Source organism: Lepidochelys kempii, chromosome 15 (assembly GCF_965140285.1).
Source record: "Lepidochelys kempii isolate rLepKem1 chromosome 15, rLepKem1.hap1, whole genome shotgun sequence".
Taxonomy (NCBI): domain Eukaryota; kingdom Metazoa; phylum Chordata; order Testudines; family Cheloniidae; genus Lepidochelys; species Lepidochelys kempii.
This window is the reverse complement of record NC_136394.1, coordinates 21221812-21245661: the sequence shown is the minus strand read 5'-3', so window position 1 is coordinate 21245661 and position 23850 is coordinate 21221812. Positions and strand designations below refer to the sequence as shown.

At 37.6% G+C, this 23850-nt stretch overlaps 1 protein-coding gene across 2 annotated transcripts in view; it reads right to left on the bottom strand.

Moving 5' to 3' along the window:
* STX2 (syntaxin 2) overlaps window positions 1–22469 on the bottom strand; it is a 40602-nt gene extending 18133 nt beyond the window's left edge. For both annotated transcript variants that reach the window (XM_073312755.2, XM_073312754.2), the window contains exons 1-6: window positions 22226–22469; window positions 14121–14195; window positions 11094–11193; window positions 2489–2563; window positions 1418–1491; window positions 1116–1224 (exon numbers count right to left, since the gene is read on the bottom strand). In XM_073312755.2, the coding sequence (XP_073168856.1) occupies window positions 1116–1224; window positions 1418–1491; window positions 2489–2563; window positions 11094–11193; window positions 14121–14195; window positions 22226–22255 (463 nt within the window). In that variant the 5' untranslated portion in view covers window positions 22256–22469. The remainder of the gene's footprint in view (window positions 1–1115; window positions 1225–1417; window positions 1492–2488; window positions 2564–11093; window positions 11194–14120; window positions 14196–22225) is intronic.
* Between the last annotated feature and the right edge of the window lie 1381 nt (window positions 22470–23850).

Sequence of the window (23850 nt, the reverse complement as noted above, 5' to 3'; positions counted from 1 at the left end):
GAAATTCTCGTTCACTGAAGTCAATGGGATTTTTGCTATTGATTTGACTGTATATTCAGAATCCATGAAGATAACTTTAGTAAAAGAATATGTCTAGAAGTATCCATTAAGAACAAAATCAACATTTAAACTACTGTATATACTTGTTCATTAGCCCGTTCGTTTATAAGCCGACCCCCCAAGATGGATAGGTAAAAAAAAGTAAAAACTGTATGACCCTTTCACAAGCCGACCCTATATTTCAGGGGTTGGCAAACTTTGGCTCCCGGCCCGTCAGGGTAAGCCGCTGGCGGGTCAAGACGTTTCGTTTACCTGGAGCGTTCACAGGCATCGAACCCCTCAGCTCCCAGTGGCCGCGGTTCACCGTTCCCAGCCAATGGGAGCTGTGGGAAGTGGCACGCCACTGGGAGCTGAGGGGCTCCATGCCTGTGAATGCTCCAGGTTAACAAAATGACTATGTATTAGATATTCAATTAAATGATTTCATAGAGTTTAAAATCATCAAATTTTGGTGTAGACCCATTTATAAGCCGACCCCCGCTCTTTGATGCGCCACTTTTTTTACCAAAAATATTCGGCTTATGAATGAGTATATACGGTAATCATTCTTCAGGTCAAGGTAAGTTCTTCCATATCAAAGTCTATTAGACAGTTACAATTTAACCAGCTATTTATATTATGTGTAACATAAAAAACAAACAAGTAGAAGCTTGTGTGTGTTCATCATCTAAGGAGTTAAGTTCCAAAGGAGCAGCTACAGAGAAGTATGCAGGACTATATACAGGTTTTTAAGGTCAGGCTTGACAAAGCCCTGGCTGGGATGATTTAGTTGGGGATTGGTCCTGCTTTGAGCAGGGGGTTGGACTAGATGACCTTCTGAGGTCCCTTCCAATCCTGATATTTTATGATATATTGCCATTTTATTGAAAAAAACCTTGTCTGGCGGTACAAAATAAGAACTGGAATACAGGAAAATAAAACTAGAAGACTGGGGGTATTATTTCAATTCTGTATAAACCAAAACAACAAAAAAGATGTCAAAAAAACAAACAAACAAAGACCATTAAAAAAGTTAATTCAGCCATCTATATTGGAAGAAAATTCAGGTCACTTACTTATTTCTAACTGTCGCTGTATCCGTCCTTTGCTGCGTTCTCGAAACAGGGTCTGGGTCTCATTGTATTCTGTCATGACGTCCACAAACTTCCGGGACAATACCAAGTGCTAGTTTTGAGGAGTAAAAATATAGTACTTTATTTTACAACAAAATGCATTTTCAAAAAGTATAAAATAGTACCTAGGCTCCAGGAAAGTCCAATTCTTCCCTCTCCCCACCCCACAATACTGTCTCTCTTCTGGAGCTTAGTTGACTTTGTTAAACTCCTCAGATTTCCCCATGCAGACTTTATGATCATACCTGTGTTTTTCGTATCCTGAGTTCAACTGATGTTCGATTAGCATTCCCATCTTGATCAGAACTTTGTTCAATAGCTAGGAAGAATATAAGAACTCATACTGTAAGGTGTTAAGAATGCAACATATAGTAAAAGTTTTAACATAAACATTTACTATTTTATAAATCATAATTAGTACTGTTTTCCTGTTTTCTACCCCAAAAAAGTAGTTTCTCTTTAGAAAGATTTTCACCACATAATAAAAACTAAATCTATTAATGACATAGAATGCAAGGTTAAGAATATAAAACTGTTTACACAGCCAAATTAAAAACAAATTTTTAAAAGTATCTGTTCGTTGATGGGTATTATGTCATCTTTTGTGCTTGGAAGGAGCCTAACAAATTGGGGTTGCTACTGCTATCTGAATAATAAATGTTGTTTACTGGACAGAAGAATTTTATTAAATATTACCCTTAAACCTAGAAATCTATCACTGAAGAAAAGAATGACCTTAATGTAATTTAGTGGCACTAGAAAAAAAACATTGTTATGTTTGAGTTGACACATGCTGAACAATTAAGACTCCTAAATTCTAAATTAGTTGCTAAATAAGGGGCCTGATTTTCAAGAGTACTCAAGAGCAGATATATGAATTTTGGGACAGACCTCAGCTGGGGTAATTTAGCATAGCTCCATGTCAGTTTGTACTATTTGAATATATGGCCCTTATTTTTAAATTGTTGATTAAATACATTAAACGCTGGGCAAATATTTCAAATCTACAATTCTTTTCTTTCATCTGATAAAGGGGCATGTCTTGATCATTTTTGATACAATAAGTGAAACTTATTTTAACATTCTGAGTTCCAAGATTTTCTGTAATAATATATTATATTTTCTTAAAGTTTGGAACATCCCACTATGATACAAGCTATGAAAACCAAATTTGTATATACATATATTGACCCCATTAATTACACTGAGGGGCAAATTCCAACGTTCTTGAGACTGTTCGAGCTCTCCTAATATCACAAATACATATATAAGGCTCCATATAATTACTAAATTATGGAGGGGGGGGTTGCACTTACCCTTTAACTTGGCTCGAATTTTATTAGCTATTTTCTTGATTTCTTTGTTCAGGTCCTCGAGTTCTTCCTTTGTTCCTTTTTTAAAGGAATGTGAAACATAGCTTTTAGAATAATTAGTGATTGATTCTAAGACATACTGATGAGCAAGTATACCTTTTGGAAGGTATCCAAACTATCTTTTGGGTATACAACCTAAAATTGACTACAAGCATTAAAGGATGGAAACTATACAAGTGGAGGACTGTTGGAGGGGATGGGCAGCCTGAATCTTTAAGTTACCTTGCTTACTTGTTGTGGATTTATTAAATTTTATTCTATGCTTAAGATATTTGTGATGTATTTTAAATTATGTTGAGGGCACCCAAAATGTATTAATAAATACCCTTTTTCAGCATTTATATGCATCTCAATAAGTTAATTAACTTTCCAGTTAGCTGCGTAAAATAAAGTTAGTGAGAAAGTGTGGTGCGTGAATTCACTAAAAATTGTATCATTTTAAAAGAACAAGAAACCTCAGTCAGCCCCATGCCAGCTGCCTAGTCCTGTGCATAAAGCAATGGACAGGGAGACGAGATCTGGATTCTATGCCTGATTTGCCACTCTGTTGCATAAACATGGACAATTCACTCCCCCTCTCCCTGTGGCTTTGTTTTCCTAGCTGTAAAATAGGGGATAATACTTGTTTTCCTTTATTAAGTTCTTTGAGATCCTCAAGTAATAAGCTCTATAAGAGAGACAATTATATAATTAATGTGGAGTTCATCACTATTGTATTTCAGCTTCTTTCCACCGCTCATATCAATTTAATCATGTTTACTTAATGCAGACATTCACTCCTATTTTCCTGTTTATCATTCTGTTAGATATGCAAGGGGGTAATACACTAATTTGTGCGCCTTTAATAGAAGAAAACTGCGAAGATTAAAGCTTCATAGCCCTTAAAAGAAAAATAATACTGGAGAAAACACATTTGTCCAGAAGCGTTTGGATACTCAGCATCAAAACCAGAAAGAGGACTCTGACTTGAACGTATTTCTAGAGAAACACCATCTGACACTTCAGATCAGTTGTCCCCAAACAGCGGGGTAACGTTCAAAGGGTGCCGAAGGTGGGTGTGCGCGCGCGCAAGCCATCCCCCATGAGGGCAGGGATGGAGCATCAACCAGCCCTGCTCAGCCCTCAGCCCCACACCTGCCCCCAGCCTCGGCTCGCTTACCCATTCACATCCTGCCCCCAAAAGCCGTGGCCCTGCTCTCGGCACCCAGGTCAGGGTGTGGACAGAGGTAAGGGGTGCAACCCTGAAAAGTTTGGGGACCACTTCTTTAGATTTAGATGTAAGAGGATTTTAGTTTATATTAAAAGCTATTACTTTGGCCCACAGCAAAGGAAATCTGAAAAGGAAGGCATCATGATCTTTGTTGTATTATGTATTAAGACAAGATTTTACATAAAGTCAATCAAACAAAAGCTTAAAGTATAGATGGCTCTCTGCCATATTTCTTCCTGAATGCTGGTACAATTATACGAGGAAAAGTTATTGAAATTACAAAAACAATTATTTGTCAGAAAATGTTTGAGCGCTGATATGATCACTTTGTGGAGCCATCCACTATCATCCACTCCCAGCTTTGGGCAGTCAGAGGCTAGGGACACCCAGAGCATGTTGTTGTATCCCTTACCATTTTGGCAAATAGCCACTGATGGACCTATCCTCCATGAACTTATCTTATTCTTTTTTGAATTGTACTTTTGACCTTCACAACATCCCTTGGCAATGAGTTCCACACGTTGACTGTGCGTTGTGTGAAGAAGTACTTCCTTATGTTCCCTACTGCCTATTAATTCCATTGGGTGACCCCTGGTTCTTCTGTTATGTGAAGGGGTAAACAACACTTCCTTTTTCACTTTCTCCACACCATTCATGATTTTATAGACCTCTATCATATTCCCTCCTTAGTTGTCTCTTTTCCAAGCTTAAAAGTCCCTGTCTCCTCATATGGAAGCTGTTCCACACCCTTAATTTTTCTTGCCCTTCTCTGTACTTTTTCCATTTCTAATATATCTTTTTTGAAATGAGGCAACTAGAACTGCATGCACTATTCAAGGTGCAGGCGTACCAAGTCTGATTACCTAAAGCTTTCCTAATGGTTCGTAACAGTTAGCTTTTTTGACTTTTGCTGCACATTGAGCGGATGTTTTCACAGAATTAACTAAAATGATTTGAAAATCTCTTTCTTGAGTTGTAACAGCTAATTTAGATATCATTTTGTATGTATAGCTGGGATGTTTTTCAATATGCATTTTGTGTATTTATCAACATGAAATTTCATCTGCCATTTTATTGCCCAGTCACTCAATGTTGCAAGATCCCTTTGTAACTCTTTGCAGTCTCATTTGGACTTAACTATCTTGAGTAATTTTGTATCATCTGCAAATTTTGCCACCTCACTGTTTACCCCTTTTACCAGATCATTTATGAATATATTGAACAGCACGGTAACAGACAGATCCCTGGGGGACACCACTATTTATTGCTCTCCATTCTGAAACTGACCATTTATTCCTATCCTTTGTTTCCTGTCTTTCAACCAGTTACTGATACATGAGAGGACCTTCCCTCTTATCCCATGACTGTTTACTCTGCTTAAGAGCCTTAAGGGACCTTGTCAAAGGCTTTCTGAAAAGTCCAATTACACTATATTTACTGGACCACACATGTCCATATGTTTGTTAACCCCTTCAAAGAAGATGAATAGATTGGTGAGGCATGATTTTCCTTTCCAAAAGCTGTGCTGACTCTTATCCATCAAATCATGTTCATCTATGTACCCGATAATTCTGTTTTTTACTATAGTTTCAACTAATTTGCCTGCTACTCAAATTTAGTCTTACCAGACTGTAAATTACCCGGATTGCCTCTGGAGCCTTTTAAAAAAATTGCTTGTCACATTAGCTATCTTGCAGTCAACTGGTACAGAAGCTGATTTAAGCGATAGGTTACATATGAGCTAGTAGTTCTGCAATTTCATATGCAAGTTCCTTCAGTACTCTTGGGTGAAGACCATCTGGTTCTGGTGACTTATTATTGTTTAATTTATTAATTTGTTCCAAAACCTTCTCCACTGACACCTCAAATTGGGGCAGTTCCTCAGATTTGTCACTTAAAAAGAATGGTTCAGTTGTGAGACTCTCCCTCACATCCTCTGCAGTGAAGCCCGATGCAAAGAACTAATTTAGCTTCTCTGCAAGGGGTTTATCTTCGAGTGCTCCTTTAACACTTCAATCGTCCAGTGGCCCCACTTGTTATTTGGCAGCTTCCTATTTTTAATGTACTTAAATAATTCTTACGGTTAGGCTTTGATTCTTTAGCGAGCTGCTATTAAACATTCTTTTTTGGCCTGTCCAATTCTACTATTTGTCAAAAACATTTCGTGCAACTCTAGATGTGGATGATCTAGAAAACGAGTAACTAGAAGATAAAGGAATCTTACAAAACTAAAAGTCTTTAGAAAGATATAGTTGACACTGAATAATTGCGATTGTGGTATAACATTTATATTTCCTTAGGAGATGTCCCTCAGAGGCACCCAGAGAGGGAGGGGGAAGGTATTAGAAAATTATGTTATATAAAAAACTTTTTTTAAAAACAAAAAACAAGAGAGTGTCTGGAGAAAACCTAGTGAAAACAAATCAGAAGAAAACACAAGGAATTCCCCAACCTCATGAAGTTTATACCAGGTGCACATGTAACTTACATTTCTATCAACTGTAAGTGATATATATTTTTGTATCTATTCCCATAACAGAAGACAGACCTTATTTGTAATATATAATATAATTTGTAGTACCCCATGTGAACATTCATTTGAATTCATATTAAAGCTATTAAAGAAGCAAATATGTTTCTTGCATAATTCTAAGACAAATTTAATAAAACAAAGGACAGAAAGTAAACATGCAAGTTACCAGATATAGTGTAATGTTGTTCACGATTTTCAAATAATAAAGCTAGCTACTTGTCTTTTACTGTGTAATTTAATTTAATAAGTTTTAGTTGTACCACTGAGTACTGTAATTTCCATAAGTAAAAGCATATAAAGTTGGCCATAAACATATTTCTCTTCTGGAGAACTAGGTTCAGGTCAGATGAGATAGTAATTAACTGATGTTTCAGGTTGCAAATAGTCGTTAAAAGAAATTTCTGGAAATGTTCAGTAACATCTTAAATTTTAAAAAAAAAACTTTTTATCCTAAATTAACAATACATATGCAGAGCTAAAGATTAAAACCCATCAGGCAAATTCTGCTCTTAAGATAAAAAAACAAGTATTTATAGCTATGTAAGTGAGATACTACCTTCTACTAAGCCCCCACAAACTTGAGTTTATCATTCTTCTTTCCCTCCTCCCCTCTTACATTTGAAATTTAAACTCATGTCTTTCACACCGGGGGGGGGGGGAGGGGAGAGAAGGTAATTTAAAAATATTCCCCTTAGAGCAAACTATTGTGTGTTTTCGGAAACTATTTCATTGAAATTATACAGCTTTCTCCACATACTTCCTTCCCTTCCCTTAGTTTCCCATTTCCTCTAGGCATAACACACAGCTTTTCCAAACGTTACCGCCATCATAAAAAAAGTTAAACATACTCCTTTCACACAGCAGCTTCATCACAGGCCAGTATAAATGAACTCTTTATTCTGTCATGCACTTGTGGCTCATGTAAAATCCAGTTAGCTTTTATTTTTAACTTAAAATTATTTTTCCATCTTCTACAGCTGCAATGTTATTGGAACAAAATTAAAGCAGTCCCTTACCCAAGACTGCTTTCCTTGGTGACTTCCTGGTCCCTACTAACTCTTTTCAGTACAGGGTCACCATCTTACAGAAACAGCCGCCCTCACCCAGCAGCTGTGGCCCTGAAGTAGCCAATTTGTAACTTGCAATTATTTGTTGTATCTCCTCCTGTAACAGTAACCAGTTATATTCCCCACCCACCAAGTTTTCTGCTTTCCTCTTGCTGTCATCAACTACGTGCTGTGGGCCTGAGTCACCACTGCATTACTCCAGTTTTAGTGAAGTTACATTGCCATAAAAGCAGTGAAGTCACACCAGATTAAAAGAAGAGAAATGCAGAGATGAATCAAGCCCTAAATCTGCATCTACAGTGAAAATTTTAGATAAGTTTCGTATCATTGCTCCAGCATTTGTGCAAATTCACTGCTGCTGGTAACCACCAGTTTGTGGGAAAAATCAAAAGGGAAACACAAACGCTTTGTGAATCTTTACATACACAGTAAATTCAGTTGGCATAGGCAGACACAGAAAAGCAAAGATTCCTTGGGTGTGACACAAGACTAGTGCATATATCATCTAAACAAAATACTAATATTATGGCAAAATTAAATTTATAGGAGGTTAAATCTATTAATATCCACATATGAGTAAGGATATTTTGAGTTCTCATATGTTGCTTGTGCTGACAAATGGGAAAATAATCTTCACTAAAATTATTTTAACAAGGCAAACAAACAATAGAAATAAATTATATTGCTGATAAACTTTGTTTTAAACGAGACTGATCACTCAAATAGTAATTTTATAACCAAGAAAGCTGAGGGCTATGTATGCTCAAACTTATGATGTCACAGCATTGAGATTCAATCGAAGGCACACAAAGAAGGATCCTGGATGTCCAAATTCAAAGTCCTTCTTCTAAGTTTCAATATTTTTTAAAGGGCCTATATGATTTCACATTAGGAGCAGGTTAGTGTTTTTTATGTTTATGTTTGTCATGGAAGGTCTTTAAGCTTGGGATACTTCACGAAAAAACTCGCTAACCAAATCAAATCACAGCAATTCAAATCTAGTTCATTAAGAAGGTTACTTTTTTTAAAGTAGGATTTACTTTTTGGTCCAAATTTAAAGTTCAACAACTTAAAGTGCACTGAGTTTTTAATTAAGGGAAATTTTCAAGTAGGTTTTTTTTTTTCTTATAAATAGTTCATTCTATACTTCCGTCTATCACTGATTCATTGTTTTCCCCCTAATCACATCACTGTACCAGGCACTGTCCATTTTTCACTTGAGAATACTGTATACAGCCTAATAAGGAGAGATTTAGCTAAGCCTCTACAGTGAATCTAAGCACAGGCAGCTATAATTAGCTTATGAATAATACCATTAGAGACATTTAAGGGTGAGATTTTCAAAGGAGCGTAAATTACTTGAGAGCACAAGCCCCACTGAAAGTTAGCAAGACTTGTGCTAAGTCACTTGAGCACTTTGGAAACTTGGTCAATAATGCTGAACTCGCAAAAAGGCGTGAAAAGTGAGGTTTTTTTTTTAAACCTAGAATGCATAAAAGTGATGTTTTAGGCAACTGTGTTGTAACTAAGCAGCTTTTCAAAAAATATGCAGTATTACAGTTTTAACTAGTTTCTCAAAGCTTGTTCTATGTCAGCATCTTCCACTGATTCTGAAGGTAATTTTATATTTTAAAGGCTATTTCTCACCAATGACCGCACATTGACTCCTGCATGTGAAAACAGTATCTAGCTATTAATAACACTTCAATAATTACAGTAAGTGTATGAGAGAAACATTGAGTGAAAGTAAACGTTATCAGTACCATTCAAATGAAAGCAGTGTCTTATGCGGTATAATTTTCTTTGTAATAAATACACAGACGTTATTGTAAATATTCAGGTTGAAAACAAAGTTTCAAAAGATTAAGGATTCACAAATGGGCAAAACAGTAATTCTTCACCACTGAAAAGTAGTTTGTGTACACAACTACAAATGCAAAACATGCATATAGGCAGTGATACTGAAATTATGTACATCTGATCCTTTCGTCCATTAAAAAGAGAGCGTTACAAACTTGACCAAAGGAAGCTTCAAAACAAATTTAAGATAGGGATTACCAATATGACTATTTTGGGCCAATTATCAGGTCCCGTAAGACCCATTTGGGCTACTGACAGTGCAAAGGGACTGTAAAGCTGGTCTAAGAGGCCAACTAAGGATTCCCCCAGTATAGAGTAAATCCTCAAGTGGCATATCCAACCCTATACCACCCCTACAGCCATTGGAATAAGGAGTGTGACCAGAGTGCTTCAGTGATCCCCAGCTGTCAGAATGGCCATCAACGGGGACAATGCAGCTAGGTGCAACCGTGGGTCTGGTCTAAATTCAACCTGGAGTTAATTCAGGCCCCTGCCACCTCTTAAATGTAGCTTTGCACCCATCCCCCACCTTGATTCTTAAGTCAAATACAGCTCAGTATGATCCAAGAACTGTGCCCATCTTATTTACATATCTTCTAAAAAGTCTTTATCTTGAAGCCTGCCAACCATGTACATTGCCAGTTTATGTAATTATGTGCACCTGTCACGCTTTTCTGCATTCTCCTGCCTCCAAACATTCCAAGAGTTTGTTCAAACCCATTTCTTGACTCTCGCCTTAAATTAGAGTTCAAGTTCTTAGGGGTAAGGGCTGCCTCTAAGCTATGTGTTTGTACTGGTTCCAGACTAATGGAGTAAATATCACTGTGATTTCTTAGAAAACCAATATGAGGAGGTTTAAACAGTTATTTAGTGGCAACCAGTTTTGAAGATTCATTACATGATGATGTGAACAGAGCCCTTCCCCATCAAGTTTAAATTTAAAAAACAAACAAAAGATTCCATGTTTAAATAAAACCCTTTCTCTCCCCGCCATCATGAATTCATACTAATTCATTTCAAAATAAAGAAAGGGGGAAAACAGAACTGTGACCAAAAGAAAATTTAGAACAGAATACCAGTTGGTAGAAAAAGCCTACTAGTGAATGGAAAGAAATTAGCTTATAAACTCTTCTACTCACATCCAAAAGTATATAATTTTAGTAGTCTTACTATCCTCTAGATAATGAATACTTATATTTACAATATTATTTATGTTTTATCCTGTGGTTTATTTTGCTCTCAGCATCACAAATATCTCTTTCCCTAAGGCCCACCTTCAATATACCTGGTAAATGTGTTCCTTTGATAGATGAGGTCAAGGTGGTGGGCAGCTTTCACTGGAGACAACGTTCTTTGTTTTGAAAGTGCACCTTTGTCTCTAAGCTGAGGGCTACTACTTCCCAAGTTGGTGCTCCTGATCTGGGACTTCACCATTACTGCAGAACAGTAAAGTAGCTTAAGTGGGACAGTAGGTTCTCATTATTGGAAAATGGAGGAAGGAGTAATCAGTCTCACAATTCCAACAATGTGTCATTTACTTGAGATGTGAGACACTTTCAGACAGAAAAGAGATGTTGTCTTTGAGTTATTTTTAGAAAATTGATCAGGTTAAGTTTTAGACTGGCTTCTTGGAGCATTATGGAAACAATGTTTTGAAGACATTCCCTCTTTTAAATGTGATCTTAAAGCTGAAATGGGCGATTTCAATTTATTTTATATCTGAGGCATAAAAAAAAGTACCACATTTCATAAATTTTGCAATATTCACTCCTACTGAAAAGTTCTATTTTCAATTAATATGACCGCATAGCCATTAAGAGTACTCATTCAGGATCACTATCCATACATATTAAATACCTAAAAAAGTAAAATACTTACTGCCTTCAGGATTTGATGCAGACAAGATAATGCTGTGTTTCTTTTTAACTTCTTCCACATTTTGTGCTATTTTTGCTATACTGTTTCTGAGTTCCTCAACCTACAGGGAAAGAAAAATGTGGCAATGAAGATGCTAGAAAAAATTTATTGCCAACAGATTAGGAAGAAGAAATGCATCAGAAATGCTTAAAATCAAAAGGAGTGAAAGGATAACTAGTCATTAGGATTGTCTAAAGGAAGGAAATGCCATACCGTAAAACTATATGACGGTCAAAAGAAAAATATCAGTATTGTAGATTCTTACATTACAAACCAACGTTATTCAGATTTGAATACCAGGGACAAATGCTGATGGGCCAACAATGCAGACCATGAGAAAACGCAAAGAACCTTCTACATCTAAGGAGCAATCAGTCATGATTTGTGTCTTTCCCAGACTGAGGGTACATCCATTTATGGATTCCCAATATAGAGAAGGGAAATCCCTTTTTTCAAATACAGACCAGGTTCTGTCAGTATTTTAACACAGATAATATAAATAATTTAAGGTTAAAAAAACTACATGCTTAACATTAAGATCAGTAGGCAGGGTCAGGAAGAATCTTTCCAACCCCCCACACCAATATTGCACAATATTCCTCTGAAGCATCTGGCATTAGTAATTGCTTAAAACAGAATACTTTGTCACTGCCGGCATGAAAATTCCTACATACCTGAAACCGAAGGCAAGATATAGTAAAGGAAGTTTCTACCAAACAAATTTGACTTATGTATTTTGGGTTGGAATTTTTGTATTGTGAATAGACTGACTATTTCAAAGATCTCTCTTTTACAGTGTACATTAAAGTCATGGGAACCTCAGGGACTTAGTGGTGAGTTGACTTAACCTGAGGAACCATTTGAAACACCAGTTCAGAAAATCTTTCCTTTTCAGATCAGCACTCAATCATATCCTTAACCTTAAGCATGTTTTAAACCAGGGGTCTCTAAGTGCCGGCCAACAGGCCATCTGCAGCCCAAGAACCTCCCCACTGTGGCTCACAGAAAGTTTTTAAAAAATTATTTCATCTAGTCCTCATGGCTGCCAGCCGAAGGGGGAGGGGGGGCAGGAGAGATTCACATGCCCCTCCCTCCAACGTTGCTGCATCCTGCTGCTCCTGTGACCCTCCCAGTGGTTGCACGTGGCAACATGTCATTCACCTGGGGTGGCTCAGCTCCCTCAAGCAGTTCCCTATCCCTGCTGTTGCCCGCCAAGCTGTGAAGGAGAGACCCAGGCAGCCACGCTGCCAGCTGTCTGCTGCAGGCACAGCCCCCCACAGCTCCCACTGGCTGGGGAGCGGGACAGATATCATCACTAGTCGCTGGGCCGAGTCAGCCATGGAGACAGCCGTCACTAGTCGCTGGGCAGAGTCAGCTGGAGCAGCATGAGGCCAAGGGAGCGACGGAAAAGAGTGGGAAATGGGCTGAGAGGTGGCGTGAACACCATCGACCCGCTGGGAGGATTTGAAGACTGGCACTGGACCTAAGGTAAATTGAGTTTGAGACCCCTGATATAGATGAAGTAGTTGAAGCTGATAAAGAAAAAAAAGTGATAATAAAAAGCAAGATCCTTGAAGCGTTGGCTTGCTGCCTTTCTTTTGTAGTTGCTATGTGTTTGTTTCATTTGTTTAATTTCATTTTTCTTTTATAACTGTTTAGGTTTGAATGCCAATATAATATTGCTAAAGAAGGTGGTAATTATTCTTTCATTTTTGAGAACTTCATTTCATTGTTTCACATTTTTCTGAATTAAAATAATGTAGTTAAGGTACTTGTTTTTGTAATTAGGCATAAGTTTAAGGCTAAGCCTATTGGAGACCATAAAATCTTGCTTTTTTTGGTTACGTTTGTTGTTGTTTTAATAAGTTAGTGCATTAAGATAGGTTTCAGAGTAGCAGCCACGTTAGTTTGCATCTGCAAAAAGAACAGTAGTACTTGTGGCACCTTAGAGACTAACAAATTTATTAGAGCATAAGCTTTCGTGGGCTAGAGACCACTTCGTCGGATGCACAGAATGGAACATACAGTAAGAAGTTATAATTATACACACATACAGAGAAGGTGGATGTTGCCATACAAACTGTAAGAGGCTAATTAAGATGAGCTATTATCAGCAGGAGAAAAAAAAACTTTTGTAGTGATAATCAAGATGGCCCATTTAGACAGGTGACAAGAAGGGGTGAGGTCCTTAGAATCTAGAATTGTAAAATTTAACCTTCTTCCCCAGTTAAGCATGAATTAAGTTAATTTTGAAAAAAGTAATGTCCCCCCGTATATTATGCAATTTCTTTGAACATGATTAAAACATAATCCTGAACATACATATGATTTTCTTGCTGAAAGATCTCTTGCTCTATAGTATCTGTTCACATTTTTACTACAACCTTTTTGCTCTAGCACAGAGCAGCACTTCTTAAAATAAATCAAATACCTAACTACCACATGAGAGCTTCCATCCATCTATAACAACGCAAAGCTTCACTTAGTTATATGATCTACCTGAAGTACCTGCTAAGTATATGTGTTTGACACTATACACTAAAGTAAGACTGGTGAGAACGTAGCTATGTTTCTACTTTACATTCCTAGAGGGAAGTTGTGCTAGAGTGATTTTAGTAGGAAGTCCTGCAATATATTGGCAAATAGTACTCTCAGTTTTGCTATTTGTTTGGTTTTGTATAGTGATTTTAGCCATCATGGTTATACGCTATAATTTCTGCAGTATTATTTTTATATAATCCACATTTTCTTTATATTATGATGCCTCAGCTTTTCCCTCCTGAACTGACAAAGTTGGCTGATATAACAAAAAGTAAGGCTTAGTTTATTTCGAATCAGAAGGAAACAGGAATAATTTACAGAATATGGTATTAAAAACGCTTTTTAAAAAAAGTTGAATAGTAAGAGAAAAACCATTACTAAGACTATTACACATATTTTAAACTGTTAAGTGTTGGAGAAAATTATCTGCCCCTTGTTTCATTTTACCTGCTGGAAGAAATCCTCCATAAAATGATCTTTTTCAACAACAACAGTTGTCTCTCCATCTTCATTTTTTTTACACTGTAAAACAAAACAAAAAAGTGATTTAATTTGAGCACGCCTACAAAATGAAGCACAGGGACATGTTCTGAAGCAGAATTAAACAACTGATTACTTCTAGTTAAATAGGCATAGCAACAAAGCTATGACTAAGTACTACCGCTTTGCCCTCTTTCCATTTACACTTTCCATTCTAAATCTTCACCATAGCAGCCAACATTAGCAGTAAACATGAGCAATATAAGCAGTCAACATGAGCAATATAAGCTAATGTTTCCTCTGCCATACTTATGATTCATGGGCAAGTAGAAATGCAACAGCTTTTGCTGCAACACAGACACATTGGGGAAATAGTTATACATCAAAAGCTCTCTTGTATAGTTACAGTTCAATATACTTCCCCAATTAAACAATTCTTAGTGTTCAGGCTAAAATCATAATATAAAAATCAAATATTTGACTTTTATATTATATTTTTCTCTTTTTCCCTTCCTCAACAGAAAACATTCCCAAAGTTAGAAGTCACTGGAAAAAAATGTTACTATGGCCCAAATCCTGCAAACATTTATGCATATGCTAAACTACTACTGTGAATATTCTCAGTGAAAACAGGAAAGTTAAGTATGTATGTAAATGTTTGCAGGATTTGGGTCTATATTACACCTTAAATATGTATGAGATAGGCTGGCTAAGTGACAGCTAACCAGTGATAGGAAAAAAAGACAACTCCTCAGATATTATATTTGAAAGTTGTAAACACCCAGGAAATGTAGATAGTACAATGGATTAAAATGAAGAATAATAGGATGAAATCAAGTAAAGTTTAGTAAGGAAAAAAATCCTAATGATAATTATAAAAACTATGGAAGAGTCTCCCATAGGAATTAGCAAAATCCTGAATCCTTGAGATATGTATAAACAGACAAAGCAAAGCACTAGAAGATATATCATAGGGATCCACTATGCACTACTGTCAAATTTATTGTCCTATCTAATAAATACATAAGAACATGGAAGAAGTCTATGTGTAATATCACCCATTATGTGCTAAGTGCTTTTCAAACATTTAAGAGCACAGTTTCCGCTACAAAGGGGCTCGTAATCTAAAAGATAAACAAGTAGACACATTGGGGAAAACTACATCTGACCAGTACAAAATTTCAAAAGCTAGAGTATTTTTTTCCCTTTACACAAAATACCTCAGACCAAAAAGAAAACCTACTGTGGATTTTACAGATTTTAGGATTCAAAACCACCACCACTACCAAAACAAAACCACCCACCAAAAAGTTGCAGTTTCTGTATCATAACCCACATTTTACAAAGATACTAGTGGACTGACATAAGCACTGAAGATATTTTCACCTGAGAAGGCCATTCACATCAGGTAGGATAACAGCCTACTTCACTAATTTCCAGATATGAGGGCGTGTCAACTATTCTCACAAAATCATGTACCAAAAATGATGTAACTGCCTTCTCCATCAACTAGTCAATCAAATCTCTGTCCAAGAACACCTTAGCCAATAGAAGAAAATGGTGTCAACCTCTGCCTACTACCTTTAGTTCTTGGGTGCTCCATTCAGAACTGACATCCTACATTGATTCAGATGTGTTCACTGTGCCCATCCAAGACTGTTCGTGTATTATAAAGTTTTCTATAAAAAACAATTTTAACGTTACACACAGTGTCCAATGAGGCCTACACCCACTGATGACAACAAGATCTACTATATCTTTCCATCACTGCTTTATCACGTATGTTAAAAGATAAATATCTTATTCCACATAAGGACTAAAACATTATAGTAAAAGCTGTGTTATCTGGCACTTTATCAACCAGAAAGCTCTATTAACTGGCATTTTTGATATCTCCCAATAGAAATCTTCAATCTAGTAATCGGGACTAGTATATTGCCCAGGAGGTTATGCAATTCCACATTCTGCACTGTACTTTTATGCAAAAGAGGCAGAAGACAAGCAAGCTGCTATCAGGGATTTATTCAAAAAAGCAGCATCCAGGTTGTGTCATAGGGTCATTACAGATTCAGCCCAATCTCCTACACCTTCTACATCTACAGTGATAATTGATGTTGATAATGATGACCCTGAGGCACAGCACGATCCTGAAGTGCCTTCTGAATCATAAAAGAAAGATTAAATTATGTTCAGTACAGTTTTACTGTTAAGTGTATTTTTAGTGATCTGGGTGTACTCCATGTGCTGCTCATAGTAATATGTAGTGTCATAAGATAACCTACTGTATAGAAAACTTTACCTGTATACAGTACACCTAAGTGCTTCAAGAAACCAATCACTTGGCAGTGCAGGACTACTACTGGATTGGTGAGTAGCTGTATACTTTTTATAGTGTATACTTTCCAATGGAATACAATAAAATGAATAACTGTTAGTTAACTGGAATTTTTGACTAACTGGCACCCCTATTCCCCCAACATGCTGGATAACAAAGCTTTTACTGTAATAGTGTCACAAATGATAAATGAAAGTTAATATTTGTATTTCTACTATGGTTCTTTCTCCCCACAAATTCTGAGAAGCCACCTGAGCCCAATGCCTATGCTAGCATCATAAGCAATCCAATTTCTACGTTCAAGGGGAGCTATAATGTCCAAATTAAAATGAGCAGAAACCTACAGTTTTTGTTATCCTCCCTCCACAAAAGAGGCCTGTCTACAACACCAACTCTATCCAGGGGCGAGATCATATTATTATAAAGGCACTAGCTCTGTCTCCATAGTTAAGGTCGAGGTTGTGTTCCATTTTGCCCTTGAAACAAGGATTCAACCTGTTAGTATGAAAAACACAGCATATTCTCCTCAAAATTACTGAGTATAAAATAAATTTTCTGAAAATTTATAAAAAAGCCTGTTTATATGTTAAAACTGGATCATTTAAGAAATTTAGCATCTGAAGGATCTTAATAATGGAATAAACTATCTTTAAACTTTCCATTTAGTTAAGACTCATTGAAATCTTGTGCAAAGACTATAGCTGAAGTTAGGGTGCAACTAAGCTAATTTATTAATAACTGTGTTATAGGTAGGGTCCTACTAAATTCACGGTCCATTTTGGTTAAATTCAAGATCAGCAGATTTTAAAAATAGTAAATTTCAGTTTCAGATATTTAAATCTGAAATTTCCCCCTTGCAGCAGGAGAGAGCTAGGCCTCAGAGAGAGCTGAGTACTGGTGGCTACTCTGAGGAGACTAACCCAGTTATGGATTATATAATAAAGAGCCCTGTAACACTGATGCAAGTTATGGGGTTTATGGTAAAGAAACCTGTGACCCCTGCACTGTAACCAATTAAATGCCTAGTACAGGAGAGTAAGGGAGATGGCAAGTAGCAACCCCTCCACAGTGTTAAAGTTTAACGAAAGTTGAGGCCTAGTGCTTAATTGCATGCATATGGGTGTTCTCATTTTGCCACTGTGTCCACATCAGTTACTCACTGCTCACTTTTAATTCTCTCTTCTTTAAGAGTACTGTGCATTAAAATAGCAGTCCTGTAAAATTCCAGCTTGATAATCATGGATAATGATGTCCTCTGCCTATTTATGCTAGATCCACTGCTCCCATTAAAAATACTTGAGGCTGTTGGCCCTTTTAACTCTGGGCTAGGACCCATTTACTGAATCTGTATTTTAGAACATGAAAAACATCACCACATACATGGTTTAAGGCTGGTTCAGACTAGTGCAAGTTAAACAGCTTGGACAGAGAGTGAATTGGATCAAACTATGTTTAAATCAATTAACATGAATTGTTTCATACACAGTTTAATTCCCAATATGGACTTTTACCATATAGGAACTGTTTATCTCAGAGAGATGAATGGCAGGAAAGTAAGCACAGGATCACCTGGGAGCTCCTGGAATAACTATAAGCTGGGGAAGGGAGAGGAAAGAAAGAGATAAACTAAGTTTCCTCACGGTCAGGCACAAGGCCATGGCTCCCATTCTCCTTAACCTTCTGTGGCACCACATGGGCCAGGAGCTACAATACAAAGTTCTATTATATATATGCAATTTAAAAAAAAAAAAAACTTCCCCCCCTTTAAAAAGCATAGGGAAGCTGCATACTAAAAACCTACATTAAAAAGAAAGCTATTTAGGTTGCAAAAATCAAACACTAGAAAGATTTAAGTGCTAGATTTGTGGTTGCCCATCCAACCTTAATTCAACAACCTTGTGCAATATACAGGCTAGTCATTACATGAACACAAACTATTTTTATCCTAACACCCATGCCTCTCTCAGTACATAGGACGAGCACACAAGGGAGCAGAAGAGAGGTTGCATAGGCAACCATAAAACTGGCACTTCCTATCTTTCAAGTGCCTTGACTTTGCAACCTAAATAAACTTCTGTTAACATATGTAATTGCTTACATATTATATATACATTGTAGTGTATCTTAATGTAAGACTGTAAAATATATTTTTATTTAATATTTATACTTGATTTCTCAACTCTAAGTTTTCATTAATATCAATTTCTGCCTGCAAATTTCAACAATTAAAGCATTTCTTCAAACACACCACATGAAACACTGAGAGTCAGATTCCCCAAAAAGCACTGATCCACAGTATTCCAGGGATTTGTAGTTCATTTCTTCTCTCCCCCCAGCCCCATACTCCCAAACATATTTTACCAGTCATTAGTTAACATAAATTGCTTCATGTACATTTAAGATGCATTGTATTAAGAAACTATCAATATCTTCAGTTCTGTTCACCAAGTTACAATCCCTTTATATTTTAAAACTAAAGCACGATAAATAAATAAAAATGTATTTCCCAAAGGCATCAGTTACACTGATAAAGAAAAAGACACAGGGTAGGTTTACGAAGATGGCAGGATGCATTTAACATGATGCAAACAAAGCTCAAAGCAGACATGACAGATAATAGGATGGTAAGCTTTACACCAAATTGAGAAAAAATACACCAAACATTTAGCTTCCTTAAAAAAAAGGAAGGTTTATATCTAGACTTTTTAGAGTGACTTTTTAAAATAGAAAGAAAAAGGTTTGCACATTTTATTGAACAGATTATTAAACGGTCGTTGGATTTTAAACCTTTATATTGCATGTGTATTCTGAGCTTGTTATTTTAATACAGACTATAAAAATACAAGATTTCTAAAATATATTACTATTCCTTTGGTGGGGCAGGTAGAAGGAATCCAAGACTGAACTGGATTAGGGTTAAAGATATTTAACACAAAGCTTTGGACTTGAGTTCCAGTGCAGTTCAATTCTTTCCTGGGATGCAAAAAAAGATCATTTTCAGTTTTAACCATCCACAGAGCAGACATTACAAAACTGCCAAGAATAATTTGGAAATATCCATACAAGAGAAATAAGACATAACCCCCCACAAAAAACAACAAACGCATCCAGGACCGTTTTCCTCTGGAAGGACATGTGTGACTACTGGGTATTCCTCAATACAATGAGGGAAAACTATGTACATTCATATCTGAATGTTCCAGTTGCTCTTTTCACATTTGTTCCGCTTTAGGAACTGTTTTAGCTAGTGTCGCCATCCTATCCAAAAATTCCATAATTTTATTTGTCTAGAGACCAGACTTACCAATAGGGAAATACTTGTTAACCGTATCAAATTAATGTACTATCTATTTAAAAAACCACGACCCCCATAAATAACTTAATATTATAGTTGACAAAAGTAGAACATTTGCTCTCAGTAATATTTAAAGAGCAACCAAAAATTAGAAGTCCTAAATTTAATTACAGAGAATCTAGGATAGAAGCTTTCCCAAGGTGGTTGAAGTACTTTCACTAAATGTATTAATGTAGACTGGATAGAACACCATGACATCTTAAATTATTTATGCAGCATATCAAGCACATTGGCAGTGGGAAACAGACTATTTTACACTAAATTGATAATTTGCTTATTTATAAACAAACTCCTTTCCCTCATGTAGGAATGCTAAGTGATTCCTGAAGGTTCCCCAGGCTTTGGCAGGTTACTGTTTAAAAACTACACAATATAATCCTATTACACTTCAGTTAAAATATTTATTGAAATCAAAATGCAATGAAGCTATATTAAAACAAAGACAGGCTTAAAAACATAGGTAACAACATTCATATAGCTCCCACGATTTCTCCCGGTGGAGATTTAAAAAACCAAAACCAAAAAACCAAACCCATCATTTCTGTGCTTGAAAAAAAGCAGAAATGCACTCTGACAAAAAAGCTGATGTAGTGATGAAGACACTCATTAATATTAGCAAAAACTTGTCATTTGTGATATTACAGTGAGGAAAATTTTGGGGAGATGAGAGGGTGATGACTTGGTTGTCCAAGTTTTCTCTTGAAGTTAATTTAGCCTACATGATATCATCCAGCATGTGTTCTGTTTTACATGTGTCTCAGAAAGTAAAGCTACACATTTTTAAGTGATAAAGTTTGGGTTTTGATGGTTTTTCCTCTTCGGACTAAAATAAGTGTTGAAACACTGAAAAATTGTATGCAGGTCAATCCATAACAAGCACCTTGGGATTTTAAAATGAATTTTACAGACTGCACTTGAGTTACACTAAGGCAAGTATGAAGTATTTTACTACTACACATAGTGTTTACTCTAAAGTCATAATTACATAAGTGTCATACCTGTTTCATGTGTCTTTGAGTGAAGCATTACTAGATGCTAACCTACAAACTACTACAAATGGATAGCATTTTTTTTTAAATTAAATGTCAAAGTTAACTCTGTTCTAAATGAAAACAACATTGTTACTTCCCCTCCCATTCCCCGTCAGACTGGGCTTTGAATATGCTAAGCATCACAGATCTAATTCAGATTGTTGCTGCTTTCTTCTCTCCCTGCCCCCTTTTAAAAGTGTGCACTATATTATAATTTGACACCATATAATCTGTAGAATGGAGGTTTAGAGTTAAAAAAAAAAAAGGAGAGAGAGAGAGAGAGAGAGACTGGAGGAAGAAGAAAATCGCCTGAAAAAAATACACTTTTCATTAGGACAAAGACAATCCTGACACACAGTCTTTTCTGGTTAAGATTATGTAATAAGCATTCCAAAAGGCCTCCCACCCGTACAGAGAATTGAGGAAAGAGACTACTTATTCTATTTACAAGCACAATTTCAATAGCTGAGTTTTTTCTATTCCAGAATACATTATTTTTAAGTCAACTGGTACCCAGTCCTGCAAGCAACTTGGCATAAGTGAACTCCTGTACACACCTGGAGCCCTGACTGATTACAGAAACTCCATTTGATGTGCATTCTCCATTTTCCCCCTTCTGAAATATAATCAAAACATTCTTATTTTGTTGGAACCATATCCTGCTGAAGTCAAACAAAAGGCATTCTCCCCAAACTCCTTCCTCTCTTCTTTTCAGGATAAGAATGAGAGGAAGGAAAAGAATACAGAAACATACTGAACTACCACTTTGTAAATATATACAAAACATACAGCTGACTTAGACATCTTATTTCTTAATGGGATAACTTAAAACAAACAAAGAAAAAGAGACAAAGCCCTTCATTTCACTCTTGCATTTACTATCTCACGGTAGATAATTCAAGCACACAAAAATTATGACCCGTTTCCTCTGTCACTCAAATATTAACATTTGGGTATGGGAGAGGGTCTTCACCACCACCTCAAAAAAACCCCACAGGATTTGAAGTTTGTACGAGGAGCCCCAAGAGCTTTCGCAACGTCTCCCCATCTCTCAAGAGTGGATATCCCGCCTCCTCCTCCTCCCAGAGACGAGAGCTGGAAAGGAGCCTGGAGCGGCTCAGCGACCTCGCTGCCTCCAGGGACGTGTCTGGGGCGTTGCCTAAGCGGATCTTAGCAGAGAGGCTCGCGAAGGTCCCCATCTCTGACCGCCAAGCCCTCCCCACGGAACCCCTGCCATCGCTGTCCCTGACTCGCTGCTTTTTGTCCCCTCCAGCACCCCCTCCGCCCGCTACCCCTCCCGGCCTGCCCCGCACCCCGGCCCGGTCCCCGGTCCCCGAGCCAGCCCCCTCACCGCTGTCAGCTCAGCCAGCCGGTCCCTCATTCCCGCAGCCGCTCGGCGCCTCGCCCGCGCTTCACACCGTTACTCGTTGGCCGCCGCCTCCTGCCTCCTGCTCGGCAGGGCTCAGCGGACGGGCCGCGCCGCCTCCCCCCACACCGTCGGTGGCTCAAATCCCCCTCTTCCTATGCCTGCTGCCAAGGCAACCACCCCAGCCCAAACCCGCTCTGCGCATGCTCCGCGCTGCTGACTCAATCACAGCTGTGGGGGGAAGCGCCAGGACCACCCGCTGTAAGGAGGGCTGTGCAGAGGTGGGGGCGGAGCTATGCAAATATTAGCTTCCCAGCGCAGAGGGTGACATCAGCAGGTAAAGGGCAGCATGACCAAGAGCTGGTTGAAGCAGGACTCCTGGGTTCTAGACCCAGCTTTGGCACTGAATGTCTTTGGATTGGAGGTCTGTGTGCGCCACTGAAAAAAGTGGGGGTTTTGCCAAGGGGAGCAGAATCAGGGACTTGGAGAGCTCCGGCTAATTACACCTCATTTTCTCCCCCTGAGGTATCAATGAAATGTAACATGCATTCTTACAGGAAGAGAGCTTTATCTTAGGGATAGCAAAACGCTTCATGGCTCAGACAATCAGTCTTCGTTGCACTTTCACCACCTCTTCAGGGGAGATAAAGCAGAATCTAAGACTGTGAAATTGCTTCAAATTTGCTCCAGACATGGAAGGCAATAGCTGCTATGACTGGGGTTGCCGGGGAGCCACACTGAGGTTACTTAATTAGGACAATCTGCACAGAATGGGGCAGACAATTCCCAAAGCTGGTGGTCCTTCCAGTACTTAGATTCACCAAGCTAGCCTCAAAACAGCTTTTATAATACCTTACTGGTTACCCAGACACCAAACCACAGTTCCCTTAAAGCAATCCAGCCTTAGGCCTCCACCCAGACACCCAAGTCAAATATGATGAGGATACTGAAAATCTTATTCATCATCTAAGAAAGTTTTACCAATCCCAAAGGATTGTATACATTACCTCCCAAGTTTCAGAGTAACAGCCGTGTTAGTCTGTATTCGCAAAAAGAAAAGGAGTACTTGTGGCACCTTAGAGACTAACCAATTTATGAAGTGAGCTGTAGCTCACAAAAGCGTATGCTCAAATAAATTTGTTAGTCTCTAAGGTGCCACAAGTACTCCTTTTCTTATTACCTCCCAAGTTAATGAATATTTCAGATCTTACACAAATACATGCTTATAGCCAATTCTTTTTAAATAATATTTTTAGTTAATAAGAAAAGAGTATTGGTTAAAAGATCAGCATACATACAGACATGAGTACCATTCTGAGATAGGTTTTATAGTAGAGATGGTGAGCTTTGTAAAAGAATCATTTCAGAATTGGTTCATACGTTATAGTCCAATGTTCATATTCAGGGTGATCCAGGTGGGAATGGAGATCTCAGTCTTACGACTCAAGCTTCCCCTACATAAAGCATCAAGCACATCTGAGATGAAAGGATCAGGTCCCACAAGCCTTTTATACAGTTTTCTAGCAGCCTCTTGACCATGCAGTCCTGGGTGAACAATAGGCTTTTGATGTAACCTTCTGTTTCTTAAACATCACTGGTAATTAACTGCA